Source organism: Pieris napi, chromosome 11 (genome assembly GCF_905475465.1).
Source record: "Pieris napi chromosome 11, ilPieNapi1.2, whole genome shotgun sequence".
Taxonomy (NCBI): domain Eukaryota; kingdom Metazoa; phylum Arthropoda; class Insecta; order Lepidoptera; family Pieridae; genus Pieris; species Pieris napi.
The window spans coordinates 9,131,887-9,158,261 of record NC_062244.1 but is presented as its reverse complement, the minus strand read 5'-3'; the positions used below and the strand labels follow the sequence as shown (position 1 = coordinate 9,158,261).

The 26,375-nt window shown below is 35.0% G+C and overlaps 4 protein-coding genes across 13 annotated transcripts in view; 2 read left to right on the top strand and 2 right to left on the bottom strand.

The window, feature by feature from the left end:
• LOC125053671 (dystrophin, isoforms A/C/F/G/H-like) overlaps nucleotides 1-4,647 on the top strand; it is a 358,079-nt gene extending 353,432 nt beyond the window's left edge. For 6 of the 8 annotated variants that reach the window (XM_047655156.1, XM_047655161.1, XM_047655155.1 and 3 more), the window contains 3 exons: nucleotides 360-483; nucleotides 962-1,045; nucleotides 2,583-4,647. In XM_047655156.1, coding sequence (XP_047511112.1) covers nucleotides 360-483; nucleotides 962-1,045; nucleotides 2,583-2,698 — 324 coding nt within the window. In that variant the 3' untranslated portion in view covers nucleotides 2,699-4,647. Of the gene's footprint in view, nucleotides 1-359; nucleotides 484-961; nucleotides 1,046-1,902; nucleotides 1,918-2,582 lie in introns of all 8 variants that reach the window. The other 2 variants (XM_047655160.1, XM_047655157.1) reach the window with 2 other exon arrangements.
• Nucleotides 4,648-5,138: 491 nt separating this feature from the next.
• Nucleotides 5,139-6,515, bottom strand: LOC125053680 (cyclin-dependent kinases regulatory subunit-like). Its single transcript, XM_047655177.1, has 2 exons — nucleotides 6,290-6,515; nucleotides 5,139-5,998 (listed from the first exon to the last, which is right to left on the bottom strand). The coding sequence occupies exons 1-2, from the start codon at nucleotides 6,346-6,348 to the stop codon at nucleotides 5,776-5,778; spliced, it is 282 nt and encodes a 93-aa protein (XP_047511133.1). The 5' UTR covers nucleotides 6,349-6,515; the 3' UTR covers nucleotides 5,139-5,775.
• Nucleotides 6,516-8,458: 1,943 nt separating this feature from the next.
• LOC125053676 lies at nucleotides 8,459-12,336 on the top strand. Its single transcript, XM_047655172.1, has 6 exons — nucleotides 8,459-8,612; nucleotides 8,687-9,167; nucleotides 9,239-9,507; nucleotides 10,304-10,503; nucleotides 11,484-11,595; nucleotides 11,663-12,336. Exons 1-6 carry the CDS (start codon nucleotides 8,535-8,537, stop codon nucleotides 11,777-11,779), a joined length of 1,257 nt encoding a protein of 418 aa, XP_047511128.1. The 5' UTR covers nucleotides 8,459-8,534; the 3' UTR covers nucleotides 11,780-12,336.
• Nucleotides 12,049-26,375, bottom strand: part of LOC125053672 (inverted formin-2) — a 73,538-nt gene continuing 59,211 nt past the window's right edge. For 2 of the 3 annotated variants that reach the window (XM_047655164.1, XM_047655165.1), the window contains 18 exons: nucleotides 25,169-25,307; nucleotides 24,102-24,281; nucleotides 23,523-23,637; nucleotides 22,734-22,945; nucleotides 21,922-22,026; nucleotides 21,309-21,469; nucleotides 20,574-20,762; nucleotides 19,635-19,761; nucleotides 19,030-19,182; nucleotides 18,438-18,632; nucleotides 18,114-18,236; nucleotides 17,384-17,513; nucleotides 16,866-16,994; nucleotides 16,257-16,394; nucleotides 15,613-15,757; nucleotides 15,220-15,341; nucleotides 14,711-14,818; nucleotides 12,049-14,202 (listed from right to left, as the gene is read on the bottom strand). In XM_047655164.1, the coding sequence (XP_047511120.1) occupies nucleotides 12,848-14,202; nucleotides 14,711-14,818; nucleotides 15,220-15,341; nucleotides 15,613-15,757; nucleotides 16,257-16,394; nucleotides 16,866-16,994; nucleotides 17,384-17,513; nucleotides 18,114-18,236; nucleotides 18,438-18,632; nucleotides 19,030-19,182; nucleotides 19,635-19,761; nucleotides 20,574-20,762; nucleotides 21,309-21,469; nucleotides 21,922-22,026; nucleotides 22,734-22,945; nucleotides 23,523-23,637; nucleotides 24,102-24,281; nucleotides 25,169-25,307 (3,826 nt within the window). In that variant the 3' untranslated portion in view covers nucleotides 12,049-12,847. The remainder of the gene's footprint in view (nucleotides 14,203-14,710; nucleotides 14,819-15,219; nucleotides 15,342-15,612; nucleotides 15,758-16,256; nucleotides 16,395-16,865; nucleotides 16,995-17,383; nucleotides 17,514-18,113; nucleotides 18,237-18,437; nucleotides 18,633-19,029; nucleotides 19,183-19,634; nucleotides 19,762-20,573; nucleotides 20,763-21,308; nucleotides 21,470-21,921; nucleotides 22,027-22,733; nucleotides 22,946-23,522; nucleotides 23,638-24,101; nucleotides 24,282-25,168; nucleotides 25,308-26,375) is intronic. The other variant, XM_047655166.1, reaches the window with a different exon arrangement.

Below are 26,375 nucleotides of genomic sequence, written 5' to 3'. Positions count from 1 at the left end.
TACGCAAGCAAAGCATACTAAAAATTATCGTGCACTTTGCCATACATCAACATGCATGCAGAATTTTATTGGAAAAACCTCCGGCCTTTTTTATATAAAATGTGTATACTGCGAACTAAATATTTTTATTTGATGCTGGAACGCATCAAGCCAACCTCGTGGTATAAATATTTGGATATGATTGTTCTCTTACCTCTTAAGCATATATTTTATTACAACATCTGTTTCATCTCATAACAGATTAAGATCTGTTTTGAGTTACCTTTTAATAAGTCGGACAGATTTCAATTATTTCGTCGGTCAAGATGGCACCTATTGTAAATGTGTTTGGTTTAATTTTATGTATATTTATATTCCAGCCATCTTCGGGCTCGCCAGCGGGTCGTACAGGTACTTTGCAGACCCGCTCCGTGACCGCTTCACAGCTCGCTACGGACTCACCTGCCAAGATGCACAACGGACTCTACCACGACGCACACACCAGTAAGTAACTCGTTGAAGTTTATTCTTAATTTGAAAATATCATTACCAGACAGCACCGTACAGTGAGCGATATATTATATCTAATAGTCGACGTCGACTTCATTGTTGAGTTTTTGTACCGCGCGATCACTAAGCGATATCAGCGCGATATATGGAGATAACTACATCAAAGTCAAACTCCTATTCTATTGGTGGTTACAGAGTACGGGTGTAGCTCTATTCATTAGCGATACATACCTACAGTTGATTCTACAGGTTTTTTCGACTAGCCTCCATTTCAATGATAACTTGGTGCCACACACCCGGTTAGCGTGCTTTAATCACACTGTACATCTGGAGGAGCCTTTTAAAACGTACATAATACCTTTGTGTAGTATTGAAAATTCGAATAGACTACATGGAGTTACGTTAACTATTGTTATTCATTTGTATTACATTGGATTTATTACGTGAAGTAACAATATAATTGTGTTGAAAGACGGCGTTTCTGCGGGCGAGCGTGAGTCCGGTGATCGCCCCCCTCCGCCACCTCACGCCCTTCACTCGCTCATGCATTGCGCAGGTTCGGGACTGACTTAATTTGCTCGGCATATATATAACCTATTGAAAATTCTAATAATAAAAATAGCAATATTTTGTCCTTATCATTCGTGATTGTCAAATGCATTAACGTGTCAAACATGGTCAGTTTGAGACATGTTGACAGACTGACTGTTTGTAAACCACTTTCATTATTTATAATCTTTAAATAACTTTTGACAGTTAAAATTCTGAAATCACTTTCACATCTTTACTTTCCTCATCTTGTTTTCTTACTATAATGTGACCAGCTATTTTTATTAAGTCTCAAGAAATATTAAAAGAAACGAGAATTTATGTATAGAACAAATTTGATAATACTCATATGTATATGTCACCGTAAAATTGTAAAAACCGTTAGATTGTAATCTATCTCGCGAGATTGTAAACTGTCGAAAGATTGTCAACTCAACATACTATGTACTTGCAATTTAACGTATTATTATTCGGTAGTTATATGAAATTGTTGGGAAGTAAAATTAATCTGTAATTGACCAAAGAAGTTTGAATGATAACTAAGTTAGTGTAGTACAATCTACCGAATACCGATAACCGATAGATTACAATCTAACGGTTTTTACAATTTTACGTTAACATATATATAAAACTATAATTACGCGACATGCCGAGCAAATTATTTGAGATTAGTTGTTGTGTATTAATAGAAGTTGTTTTTTTTTTGCTTTTATAGATAGCATTGCTTTATTTTGATCACATCGTCGTTTTTTTGCGGAGTATTATTTTAATTTCACTAGTATTTTTGATTGCATGAATAACACGTTTTTTACCTGCGTTTGAGAATCTATAATAATACAGAATTTTGTTTCTGCTGCTAAACAGGACGCATACCTTGAGGTAATAATAAAATGTGCAAATTATGAACAATTGCTATTATTCTGTCAAAAAGGGATAGAGCAAGTATTTTAAAAATGTGTGCGTGTACTAGGTGTACACACGTAAGAAGTGAAACTTCTTTATGACCTTATTTTTCGAAAAATGATCTACTATATGCAACTTTACAGAAATTGGTTGAATAAAGTTAAATTAGATAAAGTTTAACAAAAGGCTTTTATTATCATAGACATGAATACAAATACAATTATTTCATTTTACCTTATTACTAGTAAGATTATTACAGAATTTCATGAATTGTAATTATTACTATCATTGTTATCGTTATTATATATTTTTGTTATTAATGCCGTTTAATCTCGTCGGATCAACCGTGGTAGGGACAAGAAAAAGATGGCGCGTAACCGAAAAATGTGACGGTAATTTTTCCAACGCCGATAAAGAAGTTTGACTTCAAAAATATTACAGTAGGTAGATGTAACAAGATACCAGTGAATTTTTATATATATATCTTGATAAATCTTGATTGTAAAGTTCACTTGTGATCTGGTTTTAGACGCATTGATTTCATCGGGTCATCAGTCATTCGGGATCACTCACCGGTTTGGCCTTCGGAGCTAGAGATATTTAATAGTAAACTTAAATCAATAAATTTTCTTTATTTTCAGATGACCTTGGCAAAGCAGTCGAAGAGTTAGTATCGGTGATGGCGGAGGATCAACATAATCAGAACTCCCACGCGCCTCCCCGGTACACCAACGGAAAACCAGAGGAAAAAGAATAATTTCATCAAAACGCGCCAAGGTGCTTAACAATCGCTCTGGCATCTCAACCGAATCTTGGACCAAAGACACTAGAACTAAATTTGACTTACATTATTCCTACTAATTTTCGACTCATCACTAACCTGCACAAGCTAAATCTTTACACCTTATTATACAAAAGCTTTATCATTTCACTAATCGAACCAAGCTTTAACACAGCTTTACTGATGATTCTGTACAATGTTTTTTCTGTTTTATTATTCAATGGAAAGAGACACACTGTATAGAGCTATCAGACGAGCCTCTAGGTTATGGTCGTGGGCACAGCCTTAACAGGATAGTCACGAAGTAATCAGATATACTGATTATTTGCTGGTAGCTAGGGTTCGCAGACGATAGTTGTATGCAACGCTTATTGTATAAATAAGGGCATTCCTTTGTTGCAGTACGTATCGTGATTGAGTCATATTACTTTCCATTTTACCCTTCAGTTTTCCCCAAGTACCTATGCTGTTATCGGTCGTGCTGCCAGAGCGATTGCTATTATCTAAAAAGACATTTGTAATGAGCATTTATACTTTTAAAATTGTACCAAATTTTTCACTTGGTAAAAAATATATTATCGTTTAAGTACATATCTATTAGTACAATATCCATTGTATAATCATATCACTTCTTGTAAATTGCCATATCAATTTGCTGTATTTAGCGCGTTTATAAAATATCGCGTAAAACGGCACGTCACGTTGTTGACACTTGACATCGACTTTGGCGCGAAGTTTGACGTCGTTTACATGAGAGCTGAGCTTTAATATAATCACAATTTTAGCTTTAACCAATTTTGAGACATTTTAACCGCAATTCGGTGAAGGTAACTTTGCCAGTCGAGAGGGCCTACGTTTTAGTGGAAAGTGTATTGTTAAAGTTAGTAAAGAACAGTTTCAACGTACAATATTATGCCAACGAACGCGTGGCTGTAGTTAATGAATTCGTTAAAAGTTTTTGCAGTAGTTTTAGAGGTAGCCAAATGAATATGGAGCATGTTGTTTATGCGCATATTGTATGTTATCATATATCGAGTTATCGAAAACATATGTATCGTTAGATGATGAAATATTAATAATCCAGCTTCTATAAATTAGTGGATTTCTTTCGCCTTTCGCGGTCTGACATAGTAGAACTCTTCGTAGAGACAAAGGAACCGTGTAATCAAATACTTCACTATAACAAAGGCACGATCTTCCTTCGTACTTCCTAGTGTTACTGATTGTGGCCACTTTGACATTTTATAACGTGTGTCTATATTTAAGATGACGCCTACCTTTTTAGATAAGATTATATTGGAGAGATGACTTTTATACGAATGTTAAGTGACTGTTAAAACTAATTTACAATAAGGACTTCCGATTTAACCATATCATTTTGATTTTATTAATATTTGTTCTATTATTTTAATGGCATTAATGTACACATTAATTTGAGCTCAACCTCAAGAACTTAATGAACATGAATATAGAATATTTTGTCTCTTCATCTGTATAAAGAGAAAAAATATCTCTTATTTTCTAATTATTAACATGTTACCTTCAGGTATTCATTAAAACTTGAGCTTCTTTAATGTCATTAAAGATGATGCCTATATGGCAGTTAATTATTTTAAACATCAACTATGAAATTTCCGTTCCATTTTAGGAAAGTGTAATAATTTTTGGCTAATATAGATTTTAAGAAAACGAAAAGCACAATTATTATTATTACTTAACAAACGAAAAATATTTTAACTATTAATATATTGTTAATAATTTTATTATATTTGTTTAACATAGGATGATTAGTTTCCTCTTGCGTTATAAATTATGTTTATCTCTTTGGCAACTATATTATGAAGTAACTTTGGCATTTATTTGTATATTTTACTGTGTTTATAATGTTTTAGATGTTAAATCCAAATAAACATTCTGCATAGTGATATTTGTTTTAATTTCAGACCTAAAAGTGTACAATTCACCTTGCTTGATTCTCTAACTTTATGCAAAAAAAAAATTGCTATTCATAAACAATGTATGTACAAAAAAATATATTGTAACAGACACTTTTTCTGAGCACTAGCCTCTGCCTTGCCTTGAATTGATCTGTTTACTCTGTATTATACACTGCTTCATTAGACAATACATGTATAAGAGAACCTAACTAGGGTGTACTGTGAACTTGAGTAGTTATTATTGGACTGTACTTACTAGTAACCAATTGACCTTATTACTACTAATTCGTACCTGAAACATAATAATTACTAATATTCAGATTTAATGGATTATTGTAGAGAGGTAATAGATTTATTTTCTATTGTTAAAACAATAGCAGACACATATTATTTCTGTCACTCTTTCCAGAGTGGCATATAAGTTCCCTCTTTATAATTAATATTATATGCAATGTAACAGAAAAGTATAAAAAAAAACATTTAATAAATAATTTTATTAGAACTACTATGTTTACAGCACTTTATCAGTCATGTGTTACCAGCTCATTTTATCCAACAAAACGATGTTCCATTTATGATGGTGATAATACTTTACGCAATTAACACAGCCCCCAGGAACTTCTTTTGTAACAGGTTATAATAACTTTACAATTTCTTGTTACATATCTTATAACATTATCAAACAAGCAACATGAGATATATAAATATGTTTTCTATTAATTTTGTTAGCTACAATTATTTTTTCACATTAAGTAATATATAACAGCTATTAGCTAATTTTTAGTGAGAGTAATAAAGTTTTACATTTTTATAAATATTTGGCTTAACTTAAAAGATTTTTTACTGCGATATTTTTGATGATGATTATATTTTATTACAACCAATCTAAACAGAAAATTAAAGCCATATTTTAAAATAAAGCTCTGCTATAATAATAAGTAATTTAATTATTGTTATTATTAATATTGTTTGCACTTTGAGGTTTATAAACAATGCCCTTTCCTGTCTATTAAGCTAGACTGATATAACATAAATCATAATGATATCCCTGAGAATAATCATACAAGAATTTTTTATAATTGTATTGTGGCATAATTAACTAAAGGCGATATCTTATCACACCTTAACAGTTGAGTTTGAACTAGATTCTAAATTGTTCACTGGGGTAGGAACATCAGTTCTTGGTCGTCTAAACAATAAAACGTGTGGTTCTGGACTGTGTACCATGAAATGAAGCCAACCAGGACTTTGCTGTACACCAAGGTTTCTCCATTCAGTCTCTGTCATCAAATGAGATTTAGGAACCAGACGAGCAATATCTTGTGGTAAGATGACATGTCTGAAAATATTTGTTACACTGGCTATATTTTTTGTATAATTGTTTTTGGGTTATGTATATAATTAAGGTTAGCTGTAGCAGTACGAAATAAATAATTAAACTATAGAAGATTTTCTAAAATTACCATATTGCTTGCACTTTATATGCAGAGAAATAACATTATCACACAACTATTATATTTTCCTGGGGTGCTGAATATAGTGGTGATAAAAATAAGGATCATAAGGAAGTAAAGCTATAAAATCGTTGAATTTCTATTTAAACTCAAAGATAAATGTTATACATGCTTACCTATATTCATAGACGTCATCGCTATACCTTTCTGAATATTGTATTTGATCCGCAGGCATCTTTAATCAATTCGTTAATAGACAAAATTAGTCTAGTATTACTTAACCCTCAGGTTTTGCGTAGGTATGTAATTAAATTAGGTGATTCAGTAAAATTATTTCGCTGAGTTGCGTAGACCGTAGAAAACAAGTAATAAAGTAACAGCTGTGAGGCGTGAGCTGACACGGGCTGACAAGTGGCACCTGAATCCTGATTACTGACACGAGTGACAGATTACTGCAGCAGAACAACGACACAATCACCTATAGCTGTGCTGGTGTGTCAACTGTCAAATCTGTTCATGGATTTGTCCTGGCTGTATGGACCAAAGTCCTTTGCCTTTCCCATTAGGGATAAATTAATATCACCATAGATTTGTCTAATTAAAGATTGATTTAGTTATTTAAATAATAATTGTTGATAAATTTTTTAATTATCTGATTCACTTACATGGAATCATAGCATGGATGAATATTTTATTTGTTCGTTTATGGAACAACGTACCATGCACATATGATACTTTATGTAATAATAAATTGTTCTCACTCGCTCACGCCGCTGGCTCTGCACCTAAAATGTCTTGGCCTCCGAAATGAAAAATTTCCAGCACTCTCTATCCTGTGCCACCTCCCATCAATCAGCCCCTTTCAGCTGCAGCAGTTCCTCCTCCACTCGGAATAATTGTTCTACTTAGGATAATATTTTAGAAAAAATATTCCAGTTAAAACTATTTTAGCCAAACTGGTAAAAACTTGGTTCTATACAGGAGATACTACTTATAAAAATGGTGGTGTTGTAAGAACAAACAGGCGCTTAACTAACACTTTTTAATATGTAACTAATTGTGTCTGGGCGTGATAATTAGTGATTTAAGCAATTTTTTTAAATTTTTGTTTTCTCATTGACAATGGTTAACTACAATTACCTCTCCTTTTTCCATTAGGTATATTAGGTACATACCTACGTACCTAATATACCTAATAAAGTAGGTAAACTTTAGAGTTTCAGCGAATATTTTCGAGACGCTATGTTTTTGATATACAGAGGTCATACATCGCAAAGCCTCGCCTCGTAGGGTAAGATTTAGAAACGAGACTTAGCGCGAACATTGTCTCGTACATGTCAAAATCCAATAAATTTTCGACTTCTTCGAGACTCAGACTCAGCGCTAATACTCGTTTTTTTTTTTAAATTTGTGTTAATAATATTTAGATATTATATTGTATAGTTTGGTTTAAACAGATCCGAGAACGTCAAACTTATTATTCAATATACCGACCCTACTGCCTGTAATCCATGTTGCAATTCAATATCACTTCCCCCAACAGTAGAGTGTCCATATTTCTTATTAAAAACGAACAATCGGTATAAAAATATTACTGTTGGTTTTCTTAATACCTAAAAATAACTTGAAGTAAAAAAAAAATATTGGTTGTTTGTAAAGTAGGTTTACGATCGAGATGATTACGTGATAACGTATACGTACTTATTGGTGATATAAGTTTTTGGGAAGTAAGGAATTAATGAAGATAACAATTTTTTCAAATTTTAAATTACATCTATCGTTTTATTCACACTTTTGATGATAAATTTCGGGTGTAAAATGACAAGTTTACTTATTCGACTATGATATACTTACATTTTTCTTCATACATTCACGGAATGACTGGCAGCGCTCGAGATGAGACGGGAGATCGGTCCCGTCGGATCCGTCTCTCTCTCGTTATACCTGCGATCGCGCTCATGAGGTTTTGGTGTGACACGTAGGTTTCTGAACATGTCACCCGACTAAAACGATTTTAAAGACGTTATCACGTCAATAAAGTACGTTTATTCTTAAAGACGTACTAAAAACACTAACCTTACTAATCTAGATCCAAAAGCTGTCAAATATTGATTTTTGTATCATGTTTGTTATTATATTATGTTATAGGATACTAAAGTTTATTTATACGCAGTCTTTTTAAGTTAATACCTACTGATAGTTCTTTAAATCAGTTTAACAAAATACTTCATGGCTTCTAAAGCGATATTTACTGCTCTTCTTTTATAAACAGTAAAACTTTAATAAAATGAAACTGGTCTCCCTATTTATGTCATTGCACAACGAGCCGATGATTGCTTCAATAAAGTTATCGTAGTCTTGTTTTGATTCCCTCGGGATTAGTTTGGTGTTTAAATTCATTTGATATAGGTAGTCCAAAAAATGACAGCCATTACATTAGAATTTTTACAGGATTTACTGAAACAAGATTGTCCAGATGTTACTATTGAAGAATTTGAGGCTAGTAATTGCTTGATCAAAAAGACGATTGATGTAAGTGAGATCTTAAATATGATTTATAATATTTTCAACAGGGCGCCCCGGGGTCGAAGCGTGGAGACAACTATACATCTATGGTGTACCGTATAACACTTAAAGGTTACAAAAAACTCTCGAATGAAAGCGAGCCATGGTCAGGCTCTATAATTTACAAATGCCTTCCTGAGAGTATGTTGCGCCGAAACACATTTAAAAGCGACGAACTATTTTGTAATGAAGTTGCATTTTATACAAAAATCTGGCCAGCGCTGTCTTCTTTTCAAGACCAGTGGAACTTGCCCCAACCTTTCAGAAGTATCCCTAAATGTTACCTTGCACAGAATGATCTGGTTATTCTAAAAGATTTAAAGGAGATGGGTTTCGTGATGCCCGATAGGAAGCAAGGTTTGACGGTGGACCAGTGTTACTATGTGTTGAAAAATTTAGCACAATTTCATTCACTTTCATTAGCTATGAAGTGTTACAATCCAGAAGGATTTTACGATTTGCTAAATATTCAGGACGGAATAACTGAAGGTATTTCCGAAATTTGGAATTCTTTTTTCTTTTTTTTTTCTTAATATTATAATAACTTAAACTTTTTCTAGTGTTTTTTGTTACGGAAAATGAGGAATATTACAGAAGTTATTACACTGAAGCTACGAAAAATGCAATTTTCATGGTAGAGCAGGAGTTGAGAGACTCTTCTGATAGAGATAAATACTTGACAAAGCTCAAGGACTTCTGCAATGAGGATACCTTTTTTCAAACGATGGTTGATATGGTATCTCCGAAGGAACCTTTAGCTGTAATATGCCATGGTGACTGCTGGACTAATAACTTGCTGTTTCGTTACAAAGATGGGCAAATTGCTGAAGTAAGCGCGTATAACTTTTTACTAATTTATTAAAACCTAAGTGTTATTAAGGCTAGTTCAGATAACTCTCAAAACTCATCTATCTAAGTATTTTAGCAATTGGATAAATAACAATCATTAGTCAGTGTAGGACGTAGTACAATATTTAAAAATGATTATATACGTCGTTTGTCGCGACTCAACACGTTCGAGGATTGTGTTAGTTTTTCTTTAATCGTAGGACCTATAGGTCAGAATGGGCTGATGTTTTATGACATATGTCATATAGACAGAATGAAAGATTGTGCTATTGAGATAAATTTGCAAAATATTACTTAATAAAACGTTATGTAGTTAGCCTTAAAGTTACAACAATTTTTGTTACGACAATGCGACTACAGATTATTTAAATAGACAGTGACGTAGCGTGTAAATAATGTGATATTATCTGTCTAATCCACATACTATCTTTGAGTTTCAATTCGTCAGATACTGTTTTTGATCGAAGTATAATATAATTGTATTTGTATAATAATTTCATTATTACAACATACAAGTATGGTCGACGACGAAGTATGGACTGGTGCGACGCCATCTTGCATCGAGAAGCGTGTTGGCGGGTTTTTTAAAATTATGAACTAAGTTTATGTTGAATTTTTAAATCCAATACTAAACATAATTTAAAATAATTATTTGTGTGGATTTTATAGTCATGAGTGACTTATGATTATGAGTAATCAATCTAAAATGTTTTCTTTTTTAATCTGTCATAAGCCCATTGTTTTTCCTTAGACATACTGAAATTACTCCTTTACAGATGTACATAGTGGACTTTCAACTGGCCCGCTATGCATCGCCAGCCTTGGACTTGTGTTATTTAATTTATCTATGCCTTGATCGCCAACAACGAGCTGATCATCTGACGTCGTTACTAGAGTACTACACAGATGAATTGTATGAACGAGTGGTGTCAATGAGTGGCGCTGCTGCATTTGACAGAGATACCCTATCAACCATGTAAGAAACATTCTACATACTTACGTATCAACCTAGTAAGCTTTTAGCTATTGAATGATTGGTCCTTAGGCCGTTTCTCCACTGCTCCGGTCCGGCAAACGTTAATTACCGATCCGATTTAGAAACTCACAACAGTACTTACGTGCTTCTCCACTACTCCGGCATCCGGTTTTTAACGATCCGATAACTTGTTAGATCGGAACGCGGTGTTTTATCGGTCCAAGTATATCGAATTATCCTTGAGGTTATAAATTATTATTCACAGGTTTATTTATAGTTTCTTTAATTTGAAAGAATCTGGATAACCTGGACCAAACCAACCAATTATATTGCTATTTATTTATATTTTTGTACCATGTATGTATTATTGAACTATTTCTTAAGTAGATTATAATATTTTAACATAGACAATATAAAAAAAGTAATAAACTTGCCAGAGCAATAAAATATTCAGAATTTAGAACGTTTTATTAATAAAATAAAGTATATTATGGGTTTTAGTTAACATAAGTGTTGCATGATAAATATACAAGTATCGATTATTGTCGGATCGGATATAGTGGAGACGCGCAATCCGGCCTTCCGATATTTTTCTCATGACTCATTCCGGTATCCGACGCCGGACCGGAACAGTGGAGAAAGGGCCTTAGTATTCTCGTAACGTTGCCTAGTGGCTGCAGCGAGCGTCGCTCATTCCTGAGTTCGTAGATTTGATATGGCCGTGTACCAATGAACTTCTGTGTCTATGTGCGCATCTAACACTTGCTCGTACGGCGAAGGAAAACATCGTGAGGAAACCAGTATGTCTCAAATCAAAAAAATTACATGTGTCAAACAAAATTCACAACACAAGTATTTCGTTGTAGTTGTTCAGAAAGTACCAATAAAACCGTGTTATGATAATTTTAAAATTATAACCAATCATTATAAGCAACTTTCCTTAATATGTAGAGGATTGTGACGAGAAATCTTTTTTGTAGGATTCAAGAAGAGTTTCGTCTTAGTAGTCGCTTTGGCCTTGGGACAGCCTTAGACATGTACCCAATCATGACGTGTGATAGTAATGAAGCACCTAATGTTTATCAAGCAAAGGTAAAATTATCCTTAGAAATTTGATTATATTTTAATAACTTCTTTATAGATAACCTGTAATTTTTAGGAAAGTGAAGCAACTCAATCTCAAGAAAGTGTTAAGCCCGTTCATACCTCCAACGAAGTATGCCGAAAGAAAATGACAGACTTAGTCATAGAATTGGTTGACCAGGGATTGTTATGAAATATTTATACTATTAATGCTGGCTGTATATACTCGCTCAGTCTCAACCTCTTGTGGTGAACAAACACCATGCATCGTTGTATCAGTTTAAATGCAAACACTACAAATAGGACCCAAATACAAAGACAGTCGCCCAAGATCAATAAAGGCGAGATCAAACAAGAGCCACGTACACTCGCTCTTGGCGAATATTGTGGTGTCTCGTGGAGAATGTATAGCCGCCATTAAATATTATTTTGAATAGTAAAGGAGATTTAATAAAACATAAATCGTGGTATATAACTTTATTGTATAGTTTAGTAAATATAAACGCATACAATAAAATATTGTGTTAATCTTAAAGTAGCTTTCATTTATAGATATTAGAACCTTCTTTGTCGTCGCTGATGCTTCGAGATTAATACTTTTTTATATTCCGGCGGGAAATTTATTGACTTATTTCCAAATTCAAAAATTTTGTTGTGACTTTAAAAATGTACTAATAATACAATTAACTAAAAAGCAGATCATAATATTGTCTGTCGTTTGTTCATTATTACACAAAATTGTAACTTGGACGGATAATTGAAAAATCTAACAGTGAAGGCACCATATTTATTTCAATATCAACGTATTTTTTAATACTTTCAGGTTAACAATATGTCTGACCCAAAATTATATTTTGGACTGAGTCCCAAGTCACTGGTTTGTTCACTGGTCTATGCTTAAAATACCCGTACTTATATCGTGGCACAATAAATCAATAAACATTGTTCTTTTTTGGATTTTTCCTTAGAAAACATATAAATGTAAATAATACGTACGGGCCCGATAATAAATTAAACATAATTTTAAACAGATCTAACGTTAACTTAACTTAAAATATCAGTCATTGAAACCTTCAGATTTGTTGAGATTCAAGCACCATTAAATACATCTGAAGCTTCCAATAATAATGGTTAACATTTAATAATTACTAATAATGCCTTATATGGCCGCAGATTACATTCGATGTCCGACTTAACATATTTTTTATCTGTTCTTTATGAACTTCAAAAAATATCTGTGTAACATCAGTTAGGAATCGCGTTATTTGACATTTTTCACGACGGTCGGCTGAAGGGATCCTCGCCCTTTGGACGCCTGCGTTGGTCTCATGAAGTTCGATGATCGATTTGGGGTTTTCACCGGCGGTTTCGAAGCTATGGAACTACCGCTCGATGACGATCTCGATGCTGGCATCCTTGATATTTGCTTTGGGATCGGTTTTGGAACTGGTTTGGGTGCTACAGGCGCCCTCTTTACGGTCGCAACTGAGGCTGAACTGTTTAAAGAGCTCCTCGAACTTCTCAACGATGCTCTAGACGCGGACCGTTCGACTCGCAACGAACTCGCTCTATTCGAGAAAGTTCGATTCAAAGGAGTTCTCGGTGGAATTTTAAGATCTTTGGCGGGAGTTTTCTTTGGAATATCTGGCGATTTCTTGGGGATGGGTGAATCACATTCAATGTTGCAACCGGATGATGCACCTTGTGATGCGCTTTCAGAATTCAGACTTTGCGTCTCTTCAAAACCTTCATCGTTTAATTCATGTTCGCTTTTCACTTTCGGTATTCGAGGAGATGTCGTTCTTTCTGATTCTTTTTTAGTGTCAACCTTAGCACTCATCGATCGCCTGTAGGCACTCCTAGACCAAACACCAGTGGGGTTCTCTGTGGGTGATTTCAATTCTCGTATCGCTTTCTGGACGTCCTCTTGGTTGATAGACGTCTGCCGTCGCATTCTCGAATAGGGTAATTTTTCTTTGGTCGGAGTTTTGTCTGTGCTTTGGTTTTTTAATCTGTCCTGCCATCTTTTTAGTCTGCTTTCTTTTTCATCTTTCACGGTCTCGACGGGTTTCACTGTTTCTTTTGGAACCTCGATAGGGTATGAAACTTGGACCTCTAGTTTCGATGGTCGTAGGACTTGTGTTTCTGCAACTAGCTCGGCTACTTCTTTCTTTTCTTCTTCAGGTGGCGTCGATTCTGTGCTTTTCTTGTATCTCCTCGTTCTTCTTGCGGCTGAAAATCTGTCGAATTGTCCATCTCCCAATATTTCCTGGCATAGATCTTTCATTTCAGTTGACGCTTTTTCGGTGTTAGATGAGTGAAGGGATGGCTGCAGGCGTCTACAAGGCTCTTTTTCGGGGGGTGGATTGAAGAGTTTTCTTTGTACGGGAGGCGTTTCGATATTATCTGAGTCGATAGTGACTCTATCGTTTTTCTCGACCTTAGCGTCAGTCACAGTGATGTCTGGTAACTTACGTTTCTCCTCTTCACTGATTGCAACGAGAGATTGAGATGACTCGATCTGCTGTCTCGATCTTTGTCTTCTTAGCCGTCTCATCTCTTCATTTTCCTCGGTCTTCCTCCAAGGAACTCTGTCCTTTACTGGAGGTTGTACATCTGAAAAAGGACGTTAATTGTACTCCAAGTAAAAAATTCACTAGTATCATTTGAATGTTCGCAAAGAGGCGTCAATCCGCTGGACGAAAACGTCACTTGAATAATGTTTAACATGGAAAAATATTTAGTGAGTAAATATATTATTTGATGCTAACTTCCAAATGTAGCAAATCATAAGAAACACCATAATTATATATTTCCCAAACGTCCTATAGGTAATAGGAAATCTAAGGCAGCCTACGCACTGGCGACCATACACGCTGCCAGGCCGCCGCGGCCATAGTCGCCGGTGCGTAGGCAAGCGCGACATGCGGACGGCCTCGCGTGGCATCAAATTAGACGCCGCGGCCAACGGTGGCCGCTGGTCGCTGGCCGCTAAGTGCGTAGGGGCTAATAGCGATGGCCATATAAAGTCCAGAATTCACTGGCCGCCGCGGTCAGGTCACGGCGACCATGGTCGCCAGTGCGTAGGCAGCCTAAATCATATTCATTAATATTTGACGATTACCTTCAACAGCTTCAATGGTTCGCACAACATCGGTATCTCGAAGCACTGCAGGTCGCCAATCGCCGCGACTTTCGGGTAAGGGGTCTAGGGCTGTACTGCGCTCGCTCTCTGAGAATTAAAATATTATTGTAAATTATAAAAAAATATAGTACTTTCATGGTAAATTACTTTTATTATATTGATAAGAAAAATATTATGTATACAGAAAGCCTAAATCAAAAATAATTATAGTTAAAGGAGTTTTCCCTAACTTAAATTACGTCTTTTTTATATGATAGGGCGGTAAACGGACACCTATTTTAGTCAGTGCGTTGCCGGCCTTTGAAGAAGGAGTAGCCTTTTTTTAAAACAATTGGAGGTCGTATCTTTCAGGGAAGACCCCCACCGGGAGTCAATTCCATAGTTCGCTAGTTCGCAAAAGAAAATGTCTAGTGAAAACGACCATGGAAGACCGGGCCAGGTGATGCGGATGAAATTTTGAGTTAACTCAAAATTAATACTGTTCTTACCGGACTCGTTTTCCAAGGAGCGTCTATTGAGCAGACGTCTGGTGCGCTCGCGCAGTTCAGCATCGCGCTTTTCCTCCTGACTATTTGCGCGCAGCCACGACTCAATCTTTTGACGCCATTCCCTGCAACACACAATTTGAATTAATTATTACCTTAACATGTTTTGCATAATCTTAGTAGCAATTATTTGAAAAATATTAAAATTTATGTTTTAATAAGTACAACTCCCTTTAAAAACTAAAATAACTTTGATTAAAAGTCCACGTTTCATTATTTATCCTTTGCAACAAATATATACACAAAGCAGTCATTGTGATTACTGGTTTTTTACACCCATTAATCTTAAGTTATATTAATTATTATTCCCCGCTAAGCATCATTGAATTTCCTTACCGTGGTTTAGTAGTGGTATTATCCTGTGGTGCGGGTGAAGCTGGAGACGCGGGAGCGCGAGGGGAAGCGGGACGCTCTCTCTCTCTTTCTCTCTCAGGAATTTCCAGCTTCGCGCGAACGGGACCGCGTCGGGACCATGAACGATCTAATAATAATAAAAAATCCTAAAATTTTTGTAACATTGTATACAATATTATACAATATTTGTGTAGAATTTAATTTAGTAAGAAAAAAATGACTAAATGTAGACTGACTTAATCGATGCGAGGTTTTTTTTATTTCATATCATAATGTTATATATTTTTTAATAACATTATAAAAAGTAGTACCTATTTAATAAACACCGAAAAGAACATTCTGCTCATTCAGAAAAAAAATGTTCTAACTAAGCAAACATATTATATAAAAAATATTAATAAATGATATATAATCATTATTTTTATAATACATTTCTACTCTTAATTCTAGAACTGGGGGTAATTTTAATTTCCAATTTAAGAGAATTTTTTTCTATTGCCGTTCATAAAAATACAGTGTTACCTATATGAATAAATGATGTGAAAAAAAAATAAATATAAAATATATAAATTGTAATTTAAATTATAATAATTATATTGGTGTAATACAGTCTGTCAAAAACTTACCAAGACTACCCCAAGCGCTGCGTTCACGTAGGTCAGGCGCAGCGGGCGATGCGTGTCGCAAGAATTCTAGCAAACCTTCTTCATCCTCGCCAGGACTCGCGCGGCTGCGTCTGCGCAGACTGCCTGTCGGTGTCACGTCTGGAACAGGATTTTTAATAAGGCATTAATATCGAGAAAAGTTAAAACAAAAAATCGGTTGTCTGTAAAGTCGGTTTACTGACGATAGTTGAACGTGACAACGTCATAAGAAAATACTGATGGAATGGTTGTATGTTTCAAAAGAAATTTTTAATTTTATTTGTTTGATAGATATTTTGTATGAATATAGAGAAGGAGGTTAAAATGGAATTCACAATTGAATTGAGCCGAACGCGGAGGCCGATTGTGCCTCTTTGTCGCTCGTCCCGTGCTCTCACTTGCACTTCAAACCTTAAATGGATCACCTCAGAGCGAGGTAACGCCGCATGAGTCATGTTTTTTCGTACGTGCAGCCGGCTCCATCGAATTATAAGACGTTGTCACGTCAAAAACACGTTCCAGAAAAACAGAGACTTGGTGAACGACTACAATGTGTGCTAATTATTTTATAATGTATAAAAAATATAAAACCTGGTGAAGGTGAAGGATCCCTGGACTGCTTCCTAAGTGACCTTCGCCCCAGACCGTTCCTGATATCCAACAGGAGTGACTCCATCAACGACTCGCATTCCGATACAGGCGTACTGCACATGCTACCACCTGTAAGACAATTTAGTTTGCCAAGTTAGTTTTTTCAATGTATATTTAAATAAACTCAGGTTAAAATTGTATTTTCCAATTGTGCGACATTTTGAAAGTCTCATATTTAATTAAATCCTTAAGGTTCACTTCTATATGGCAGTGTATTTCTAGTTTTAGAAACAAGCTGATTTAGTAGCGTAAACGTTCGTCTTTCAAAACTCAAACAGTGTGTTCGAATACTTTCTTAAAGGATTTTAAAATCCCAAAAAATCGACATATGTCAGGCGCAAAAGGCGGATTACCTAATTGTCTATAAAAGAAAATGACCCGAAAACCGATGCAATCATAGACCGAGTTCTAGCGTCGCTGGATTATTATTAGCTTTTGAAATAAAAATTGTAAAATACCAGTTTTATTTCGTGCGGCAGTGGCGGCGTCCCTTGCTTTTCGGCGTTGCGCAGCTTGCTCTTCATTGGCGCGCCGACGCTCGTTTTCTTGCACCGCTGAACGAAACTTGCTGCAGAACGACGAGAATGTCTGAAACAAATAAAAATATTAGAACAAGATTTTAGGAATTTGAAGTATCCTGAATTGAAATAACGCTTTTAAGGCTTGGTAAGGTCTAACTTACAATGTACAAAATGTTTAATTCAAATCAATTCTATTTAGACCATGTTTTTCAAATTATTTTATGTCTCGACCCACAAAAAGGCCACAAAGATAAGTAAACAGTTAAACAGTCTTGCGACCCCGTCACTGTAAAATTATAATAATGTACATAGCGCACTATTTTTACCGAATCTTTTTTACCTATATGTACTATGTTTTTATTATTTTTTAACAGACTACAGCCCACTTTTAAAACCAACTCGACCCCCAAAGGTCGCGACTCCCCGCTTGAGAAACGATGGCTTAGATTTATAGGGAAAGCTGAAACATCGTAACTAACAAGTTTTATTGTACACGTCTTAGTCCTGAATATAAAAGAATTTGTCCTAAATATAAAAAATGGTTAAGCTATTATGTCACTAATATTTTCAGATTCTACGGAATAGAGTAGACAATTTTAAAAACGAGTGGTCTTAGATCTATAACATTAATTTAGACAATCTTTAAAAGAAATTTAGCAAATACTACCTTGAAGCATTCCTCCAGTTTGAAGGAGACCGAATCCTCACAGAAGAACTCTGCCAGTTGTTTCCTCAAGCTCTCTACTTCCTCCATATCTTTGTTCAGGGCTGATATTTCTCTTTCTGCCACCTTCAACATAAAACATATAAATTATACAAACTAATTGAAATGCTATGAAACTAATGTCACGAAAGAAGAAGATTCAGATTATTCGGCTCGTAGGACCAAAAATATATTTTCTTTAGATAGCCTTTAACATACATGTTTTGTTTTTACAAAGATTAGTATATGTGTGTATCTGACAACAAGATAATTTACACTTTAAAATACCTGTAAAAAGTCCCCCATCTGTTCTCTAATGTCTTGTTGGGCTGTGGTATTTATATCTCTTTTTAATGCAGTGACTCGGCTAGACAACGTGTTGATCTCGTTGTGAAGTTGTTCCACACTCGCTTTAGCGGCTTCTTCAAGAACTCTTATGTCATCAGCAAAGTGTATCAGCTCTTTATTCTTCCGTTCAGCTTGCTGGAATCAAGCAGGTTTTTTTCTAGATTCATACTGAACAAACCTAACTTAGAGTCCGTCAATTATCGCCAATGTTGTTGATACATATATGAAAGAATTGAGAATTAATAACATGTGACCTTTGGATTTCATAACATCATGTTAATATTGAAAGGGGAAGCCATCCTAAGTAAATAAACTTTGTCAATATATTCAATATCTCTCACAATTTTCTGCCTCATTCACTAAGATATCTTTATTAAAAACTGTGTTTTTAATTTTCTTTGTTATATGTTCCTAATTCCTGCTACTGATTTAAATAATATGATTTAAAGAATGAAAAATAAATGTATTATATTATAGTCAAAGAAATTAACACACTTTTACTCGTTCCACCCATATAAAAAAGACAGCTTACCATAGCAACATAGTGCATGAGATTCATGCCTGGCTTATTAGCGCGAATATCAGACAGCTTTTGAAGCGAAGATAACTTCACACCCGCTGCACCGCCAGCGTAACCACCCGCGTTTAAGAAGTTACCAGCTATTAGGGCGATGTATAGCACTTCCTAAAACCAAATAATAACAAAAAAGATACAGTTAAATATAACAAATGTTAAAAGGTGAAAATGAATAAAAAAATCTTGAATAAGGTATGGCAGACACTCTTATTGATATACGGTCAATCAGATAATGTAATCGCTGTTGAACCCACAATGGTTTCTAGTAAAACTAGCCGGTCAACGTATTACCAATTTTGTTGACTTAATAATTTATAGAAATTATTGGCACTAGCTCTAATTATTGGCACGTCCTCTAACAATCAGGTCTCATTTCGATGAAGTTCAATAACTGTAGAGCTGATGTCGCAAATGGTACATAAACTTAACATTAATATCTCAATCGAAATTTATTTTTCAGATAATTTTATGTTATAATCTGTTTACTTTCTTTATACATTAGAAACTGCGTTTGATTTTAAATTTTACGGCTAGTGAAAAATTACATTTAAGATCTTTACCTGAATAGCTCTCGAAGACATAAGATCATCTCCAGCTACTAGAATTGCATTAATAGCACTCTCCAAGTAGCCAGCAGTGGAGGCCCATTCCTCTTTCAGGAGCATACACTCAATACGGAGCTTATAACTGAAATATAAGGTAAAGTTAAATATGTATGAAGTAAAAATGTTATAGCAGATGGGGACGTTAGGTGCATTGCACCTTCCAGACCGAACCCAGAACTCCCCGCGTGACTTAAATGATTTGCCCCAGCATGGTGGTCTGGATTCCCCAACAAAGATCTGAAGTCGGCCAGGTGAATGTCAGGGGACTTTAAGAAACATAAGACACAAGCATAGATGTTCTATTCTAAGGGATAAGATAAAAAAATTGTTTTCTGAGGATTTTGACTGTCCAATTACATTATTTTGTAAAATATATCTTACGTATAAATCTTTCAGAATAAACTTTATTGTATGCGATTAAAGCTTAATATCATCTAAATTTGTAAATTTTTTTCCCGCTAAAAGACCGGATGTCACCCTGGTATCATCAAAAAAGCCTTCAATTTAAAGCGAGTAATTAAATAAAAAGATTACTTTAATATATCTGTTATCTGTATTTATAGATTATTATAATTTAGTTTTCCTCTATTTATTTATTTTAAGGAAACTTGATAAACACATCAAAAATACAATTGTAGTTAAAATTATAGAAGTGTCCTTGAATTTTTTCACAGATATGATTTTATTTTTGTTTTATACAAATGCGACTTAAATAAAAATAAATATAATAATAGGCAAATGTAAACACAGCAATTTACAGTTCACACATAGGACAAAACAACAACGATTTTAAAAGGCGCAGTAGGGGAGCACGAGGGAGGGGAGGGTAATCTCTCTCTTTATAGTCTATGATTTTCCATTTCTGTTATTATTGAGTTTGATGTAAATTCTTACTTGGGCAACTGTATGAGCTGTAACAGGAACTTCTCAGCATTCCCAAGCTTGGTAGAATCACCCGTGTACGCCTTCAGCATTTCACATTCGTCTATTTCAGGCAGGATCTTTAGTAGACCACGTAACTTTTCAGTACCGATATCATCGTGGGCACCTTCTCGTATTAGTTGGATTATATCTTCGTTCGAACTGAAAAGAAATGTATGAAATAAAGAAAGCGTAAGAATTTTATCTGTTTTTGGTATTTTAGACCAGTCGTAATTGCTACTAATCTTGAATGAAGAGCGTATTCGATGAAAGTTCCATAATTATGAGCGAGTGTTAAATGCGCATTTATTTCATTGATACACAGCCGGTAAAGGGAAACATCGATAGTTAACCGAAATGCCTTAGACCCAAAAAATCTACGGAGTGTGGCAAGAACAGTCACCTACCTACCTACTTGCCTAATCGATTCACAAGTTATCATGAAACAGACACAGAAATCTGAAACCCAAGTCTAAAAAGGGTTGTAGCTACAGTTTTTTTCTGTTTAGTAAAGAAATCTTCAAATTCTGAGTATTAGTTGTGTAATGTGCGTTCTAGTCGTATCATTTACATTTTTTTTAATAAGGGGTATATACTAAAGAGTCTCAATATCAACAGTGGCAGTAAAAGTGAGCGAAGAAAGGCGTTATAACATAAATCCAAGATCATTACAAGAATCACATGAAAGCGAAATCGAACAAGACATACCTTCGAAATTGCTTTAGGAAGATATTGACGTTCAAACTCCTCTTCCCATCAAGAAGTGTGATCTCAGAGGGCTCTTTCCTCTGTTTTCTCTCACCAGAACTGTCGCAAATTGGGCTTCTTCCCAACCTTGGAGACGAGCCTGCTGAACCTGGTGGCTGTATCTAAAATATAGTATTGGCTTTAAAATAATTCAAGATGTAAAATTATTTTATTTCTCTACTAGCTGGCCACAGATTCCCCTGTTTGTTTCAAGAATCAAATATACTTTACGATCTATTCTCTAATCAATCAATTAAAAATTATAAAAATCGGACGGGCCGTTTCGGACTACTTATATATGTAGGATCAACAGTTCCCAGTGCTTGTAATTAATTTTAGTCGCTAAAAAAAGCCCTTCAGAAAATAAGGCCCACCTATGGTGGTGGTGTGCACAACGTAGACATCGGTTTGATTTTCTAGACAATTTTTTTTTGCCTCAGATGATATAAAACTGGTCAAGAATTATGGATTTAAGGAGAAACCTAAAAATATGGTAATTTTAAATTTTTTTTTAGAATCAAAAAATTATCTTTCTATTCTTGACGATGCAGAATATGAAAATTGTTCAACTTACTTGTTGACAGAAGAGACCCTCAATTTCACTCCAGTCAAGCTCCGCTTTAGGTGAATGTTGATGACTCGATGCGACCAGAGACCAGATATTGTTTTGTCCAATTACCTAAAGACATACTCTTTATATATTAAGATTAAAAACTACATTAAAAATTATAGCTAGCTTTTTCTCGCGTGTAAGGCCCGGCCCATGCATAAACGCTCTTGTTTGCTCCTTATTTTCCTTGTTTAAATCTGCTATAATATTAGTATGCAGTGTTGGCCTAGTAGCCTCAGCGTGCGACTCTCATCCCTGAGGTCTTAGGTTCAATCCCTGGCTGTGCACCATTGAACTTTCTTTCTTTTTCAAACGGTGAAGGAAAACAGCGTGAGGAAACCGGCTTGCCTTAGACCCAAAAGTCGACGGCGTGTGTCAGGCACAGGAGGCTGATACAGAAATCTGAGACCCAGACCTAAAAATGTAGCGCCACGATTTTTTTTACAATAATTATATATCCTAAGATAGTTCAAATCAAATGATGTCAAGGGTAGTTATACTTAAAATTATTGTCATGAATAACGTATTAATTTGGATAAGTATTAATATAGCGTCAATAAAAATACTTTAGTAATGTATTATTGTAAAATCAGTAAATTCAACCTGAATAATAACCTGAAAAGAGATACCTTTCTAGTACTTTTTAAAATTAAAAGAGGCTTCATACTTTAGAAAACGGGTTTCTTTGTTTTCTTTTCTCATTGATTCTCTGCTCCTAGATTAGCGCGTTCCAACTCTTCAGCTTTAAAATAATAAAAGACAAGCTAAACACTTACTTTATTATTGGGTATCTTGTTCCAATTGATAGTCTTCATCTTGGTCTTCGGTAGTGGCGTTTCCTGCTGCGGCAGTTTAATGTTGACAGGTGGTGGGGGAGGCGGTCCCAATGGTGGGGGTGCGGGGCCAGACAGCGGAGGTGGCGGCGGGGGTAGTGGCCCACGTGGAGGTGCGGGCGGTGGAGCTGGAGGAGCTGGTGGTAAGGGGGCCGCTGAAATATTGTATATAGTTTAGATAACACGATGGCTACCATTTTTCATTATTTGATTGTCAGCTATTCGCATAAAAAATAAGTCATTATAAAAAATACTTTTTATTTTGACTTAGACTCAAATGTATTTAATAACGAATTATAATAATATCATTAACAAAAACTATCATTAATTTTCAGTGTCTGATTGTTAAAGGGAAATTTTATTTCCAAAGAAATCATGCCCTACTGCTACCGAGAGTTGATAAAAGTTTAAATGGCTATAATTTTTTTTTGCTTTGCATTTAATAACCGTTTAATAAATCATTATTACGTTTGCTGATGGATTCACTTGAATATTTTTATTTAAAAGGCAATTGCACAGTGTTAATGCTACAATCAAACCATATTTACACTAAGCCTATAAAATCTCAATATTTAATAAAATTAATTCCTTAAAATATAAATATATTAACAATTTCATTATAATGAACATAAAACCTATATATATAAAAGCCGCTCCGCCGAAAATCTTAACAAAACTCATATGTTGAGGTTTCTTCTCTAAACAATAGAGATTTAATATACACTTGCTTACCAGGTGGAGGAACTGGAGCTGGTGGAGGTGGTGGTGGCGGAGACAGGGCCCTTTGCAGACTTTGCTTGCGAGCTGACCCTGCATCACGATGCTGGCACATACATCCTACTTTAGCCTGAAAATTATTCTTAAACTATATTTCAGTCTTACTGCAGGGCAGAGTTTTAGGTGCCTTTTTATAGTTCAATCTGTTATGTACATAAATATAGTTATATTATTATTAGTTTTTTATAGAAGAGGGGGCAAACGGGCAAGATGCTCATCTGATGTTTAATGATTCCATCGACACTCAATGCCAGAGGGCTTGCGCGTAATTAGTACGCTCTTTTCAACTCTTTACAGCTCAACGCACTTGCGAGTCCTCAACCATTGATTGACCATGGGCATTGGTATCACTTAACATCAGGTGAGTCTCCTGCCCGTTTGAACTCTTTTCTATAAAAAAAGGTGGATAAAAATACTGAAAGGTTCGCGGTTTACTTCAAAACCTTCTCAAATAATTGGTCATACAAAACTTCCAGTGCTCAACGCATTTAGCTTTCTAGTACTATTTATCCAAATTTTCTTGGTAATCAGTACCTGGACACTTGGAGCTCTCAGCAACTTAGCAGCATCTTCCCTGCTCTCCAACAGCGTAGCTCGATGTACTAAGGTCTCTGCCGTGTCCCATACGATGTCACTCACGGGCTCTTTGGGGTCTATCCGAAGAAGATGTTGAAGTATGCTAAGGAACGGAATCTCTTGTGGCGTGTCGGAAACCTGAAATTAATAATGACTCTTATTCGTATAATGATGGCAAGGAATAAAGCAAAAAGTACGAAGTTCTCCATTCGTCATAATATTTTATGATTGACTCTCCCAGTACTTAAATACGCCTGGAGCTATTAAAACACTTGGTTAAATCAAGCGCTGTAACTATATAGCTGCGAAACGGCTTTTGTTGGTGTCGACTGTGGCTTAGTAACGATACAACGAAACACCTAAGTAAAAAGTAAAAATTCGAAGCCAGAAATCTTAAGAATTTTACAGTGTAGTAATGTTGAATCGATCTTCATTTGACGGCCATAGCTTGTCTTAACAGACAATATTGTGAATTCTTAAGGAAGAGCTGGAATCCTTTTTCCTTAAAAGGGTCACCATTGTAATGCATATAATAATACAGTCATTTATTTCTAAAAATGTTACAATATAAATAATTACAAATTTATACAAACTCCTTAGGGAGCGTTCAAGTATTACGTCACGCAGTATTTGGAGATTATTGACCCCCCCCCCCATGTAACGCGCCGTAACGTTTTTCTGTACTCAAGTACAGTAAAACGTTTTGTGACCACCTAGTGACTCTTTATACCTAAAGGTTACCATTATGTGGTGTAAAGTACTGGAAAGTCGAAAATAATATTAACAATAACGCGTAATTGAATCCCCGACCCGCATCGTAACGTTTTATAACAGGACCCCCACCCGGTAATACTTGAACGCTCCCTTACTCTAGTTTTTAGAACCCTATCATAGGCCTCCTCCAACCTCTACCTAGTAATGCATATATACAACGAAAAAACACAAGAAAGAATTTAAGAAGAGACTCAACATACATCTTACAACAACAAAGGTTTTATTCAAGCTTAGTCATCTAGGGGTCTTACTTGTTTGAGTATAGCATAGAAGACATCGAGATGGGAGTTGAGGTTGATGCCTCCGGGGCCCTGAGCCTCATCACTCTCCCGTTGCTCCTCAAACACGTCCAACTGAACTCCCAGTTCTGGGTTACTTGCTGCGTCATGTCTGTAAGAAAGTTTCAGGTTAAGTAATTCAAATATTTTTATAAAAACTAGTTTGGGTCTTTGCCTAAAGGTTCATAAAGGTGCATAAAGCGAATTTGTCGAATCAAAACGATATAAAAAAATTTGATTCTAATAAATATATGTGTGCAAGATAACTTTTAGTTTTTAGAAGTAATGTTTAATAATAATAAAATAATATACATTGAAATAAATAACTAAACATAAACTAAAATATATCATTAAAAAAAGTCCCTTTAGGCAAGGTTCCGAAGATACTGGCAGCGTTCCCCCTTTGAATTGCTAGACTATACATAGTTTTAGTTATGTATTAACTTATTTTCATCGATAATTAAATTCAGTTGATTTGTGATAAGCACGTTCAAAAAAACAATTTGTCCAATTTTGTAAGAACCTAATTTAAGTAAGCGATTTAATTTTTGAACTTAAAAATCCGATTTACATTTGTTTTAATAATAGCGTAGTATAACTAAAAATATCGAAACATAATGATTTTATTAAGTTATAACTTAACTGTCCCGGGTTTATGACCGCAGAATAACGATTAGTATAAAATGAAAACGGACGTTGTTTACGTATTAATCATAATCGAGTCTGTCCATTCTCGGTGCGCAGGCGCCTACGCATTGCCTTTTTGGTCGTTTTCTAACTCACTGACGTGCCATGAATAATTCTAGTCTTTGTCCTTTTTTATGTGAAATAACGATATTATTATAATATTAATATGGAGACGTGCGTTCTTCGAATGTTTATCTATGATATAATAATCTAGTGATTTTAATAATTAATAAATATGTATAATATTGAGCGCAATAAAACAGTAACGTTTTACATACGTAAAAAATATTCCTCTCAAATCCTGTATTTATAGTGCGTTCCGTAATTTAAAAGCCAGAGAAACACCAAGATTCCAGACTTTTATCTATACAACTAGATCACCCGGTGAACTTCGTGTCACCTACATAATATACAACAATAAAAAGACTAATGACATTACATAATTAATAATTGTCGTTTTTATTATTTTTCTTTAATTATTATGTTTAAACCT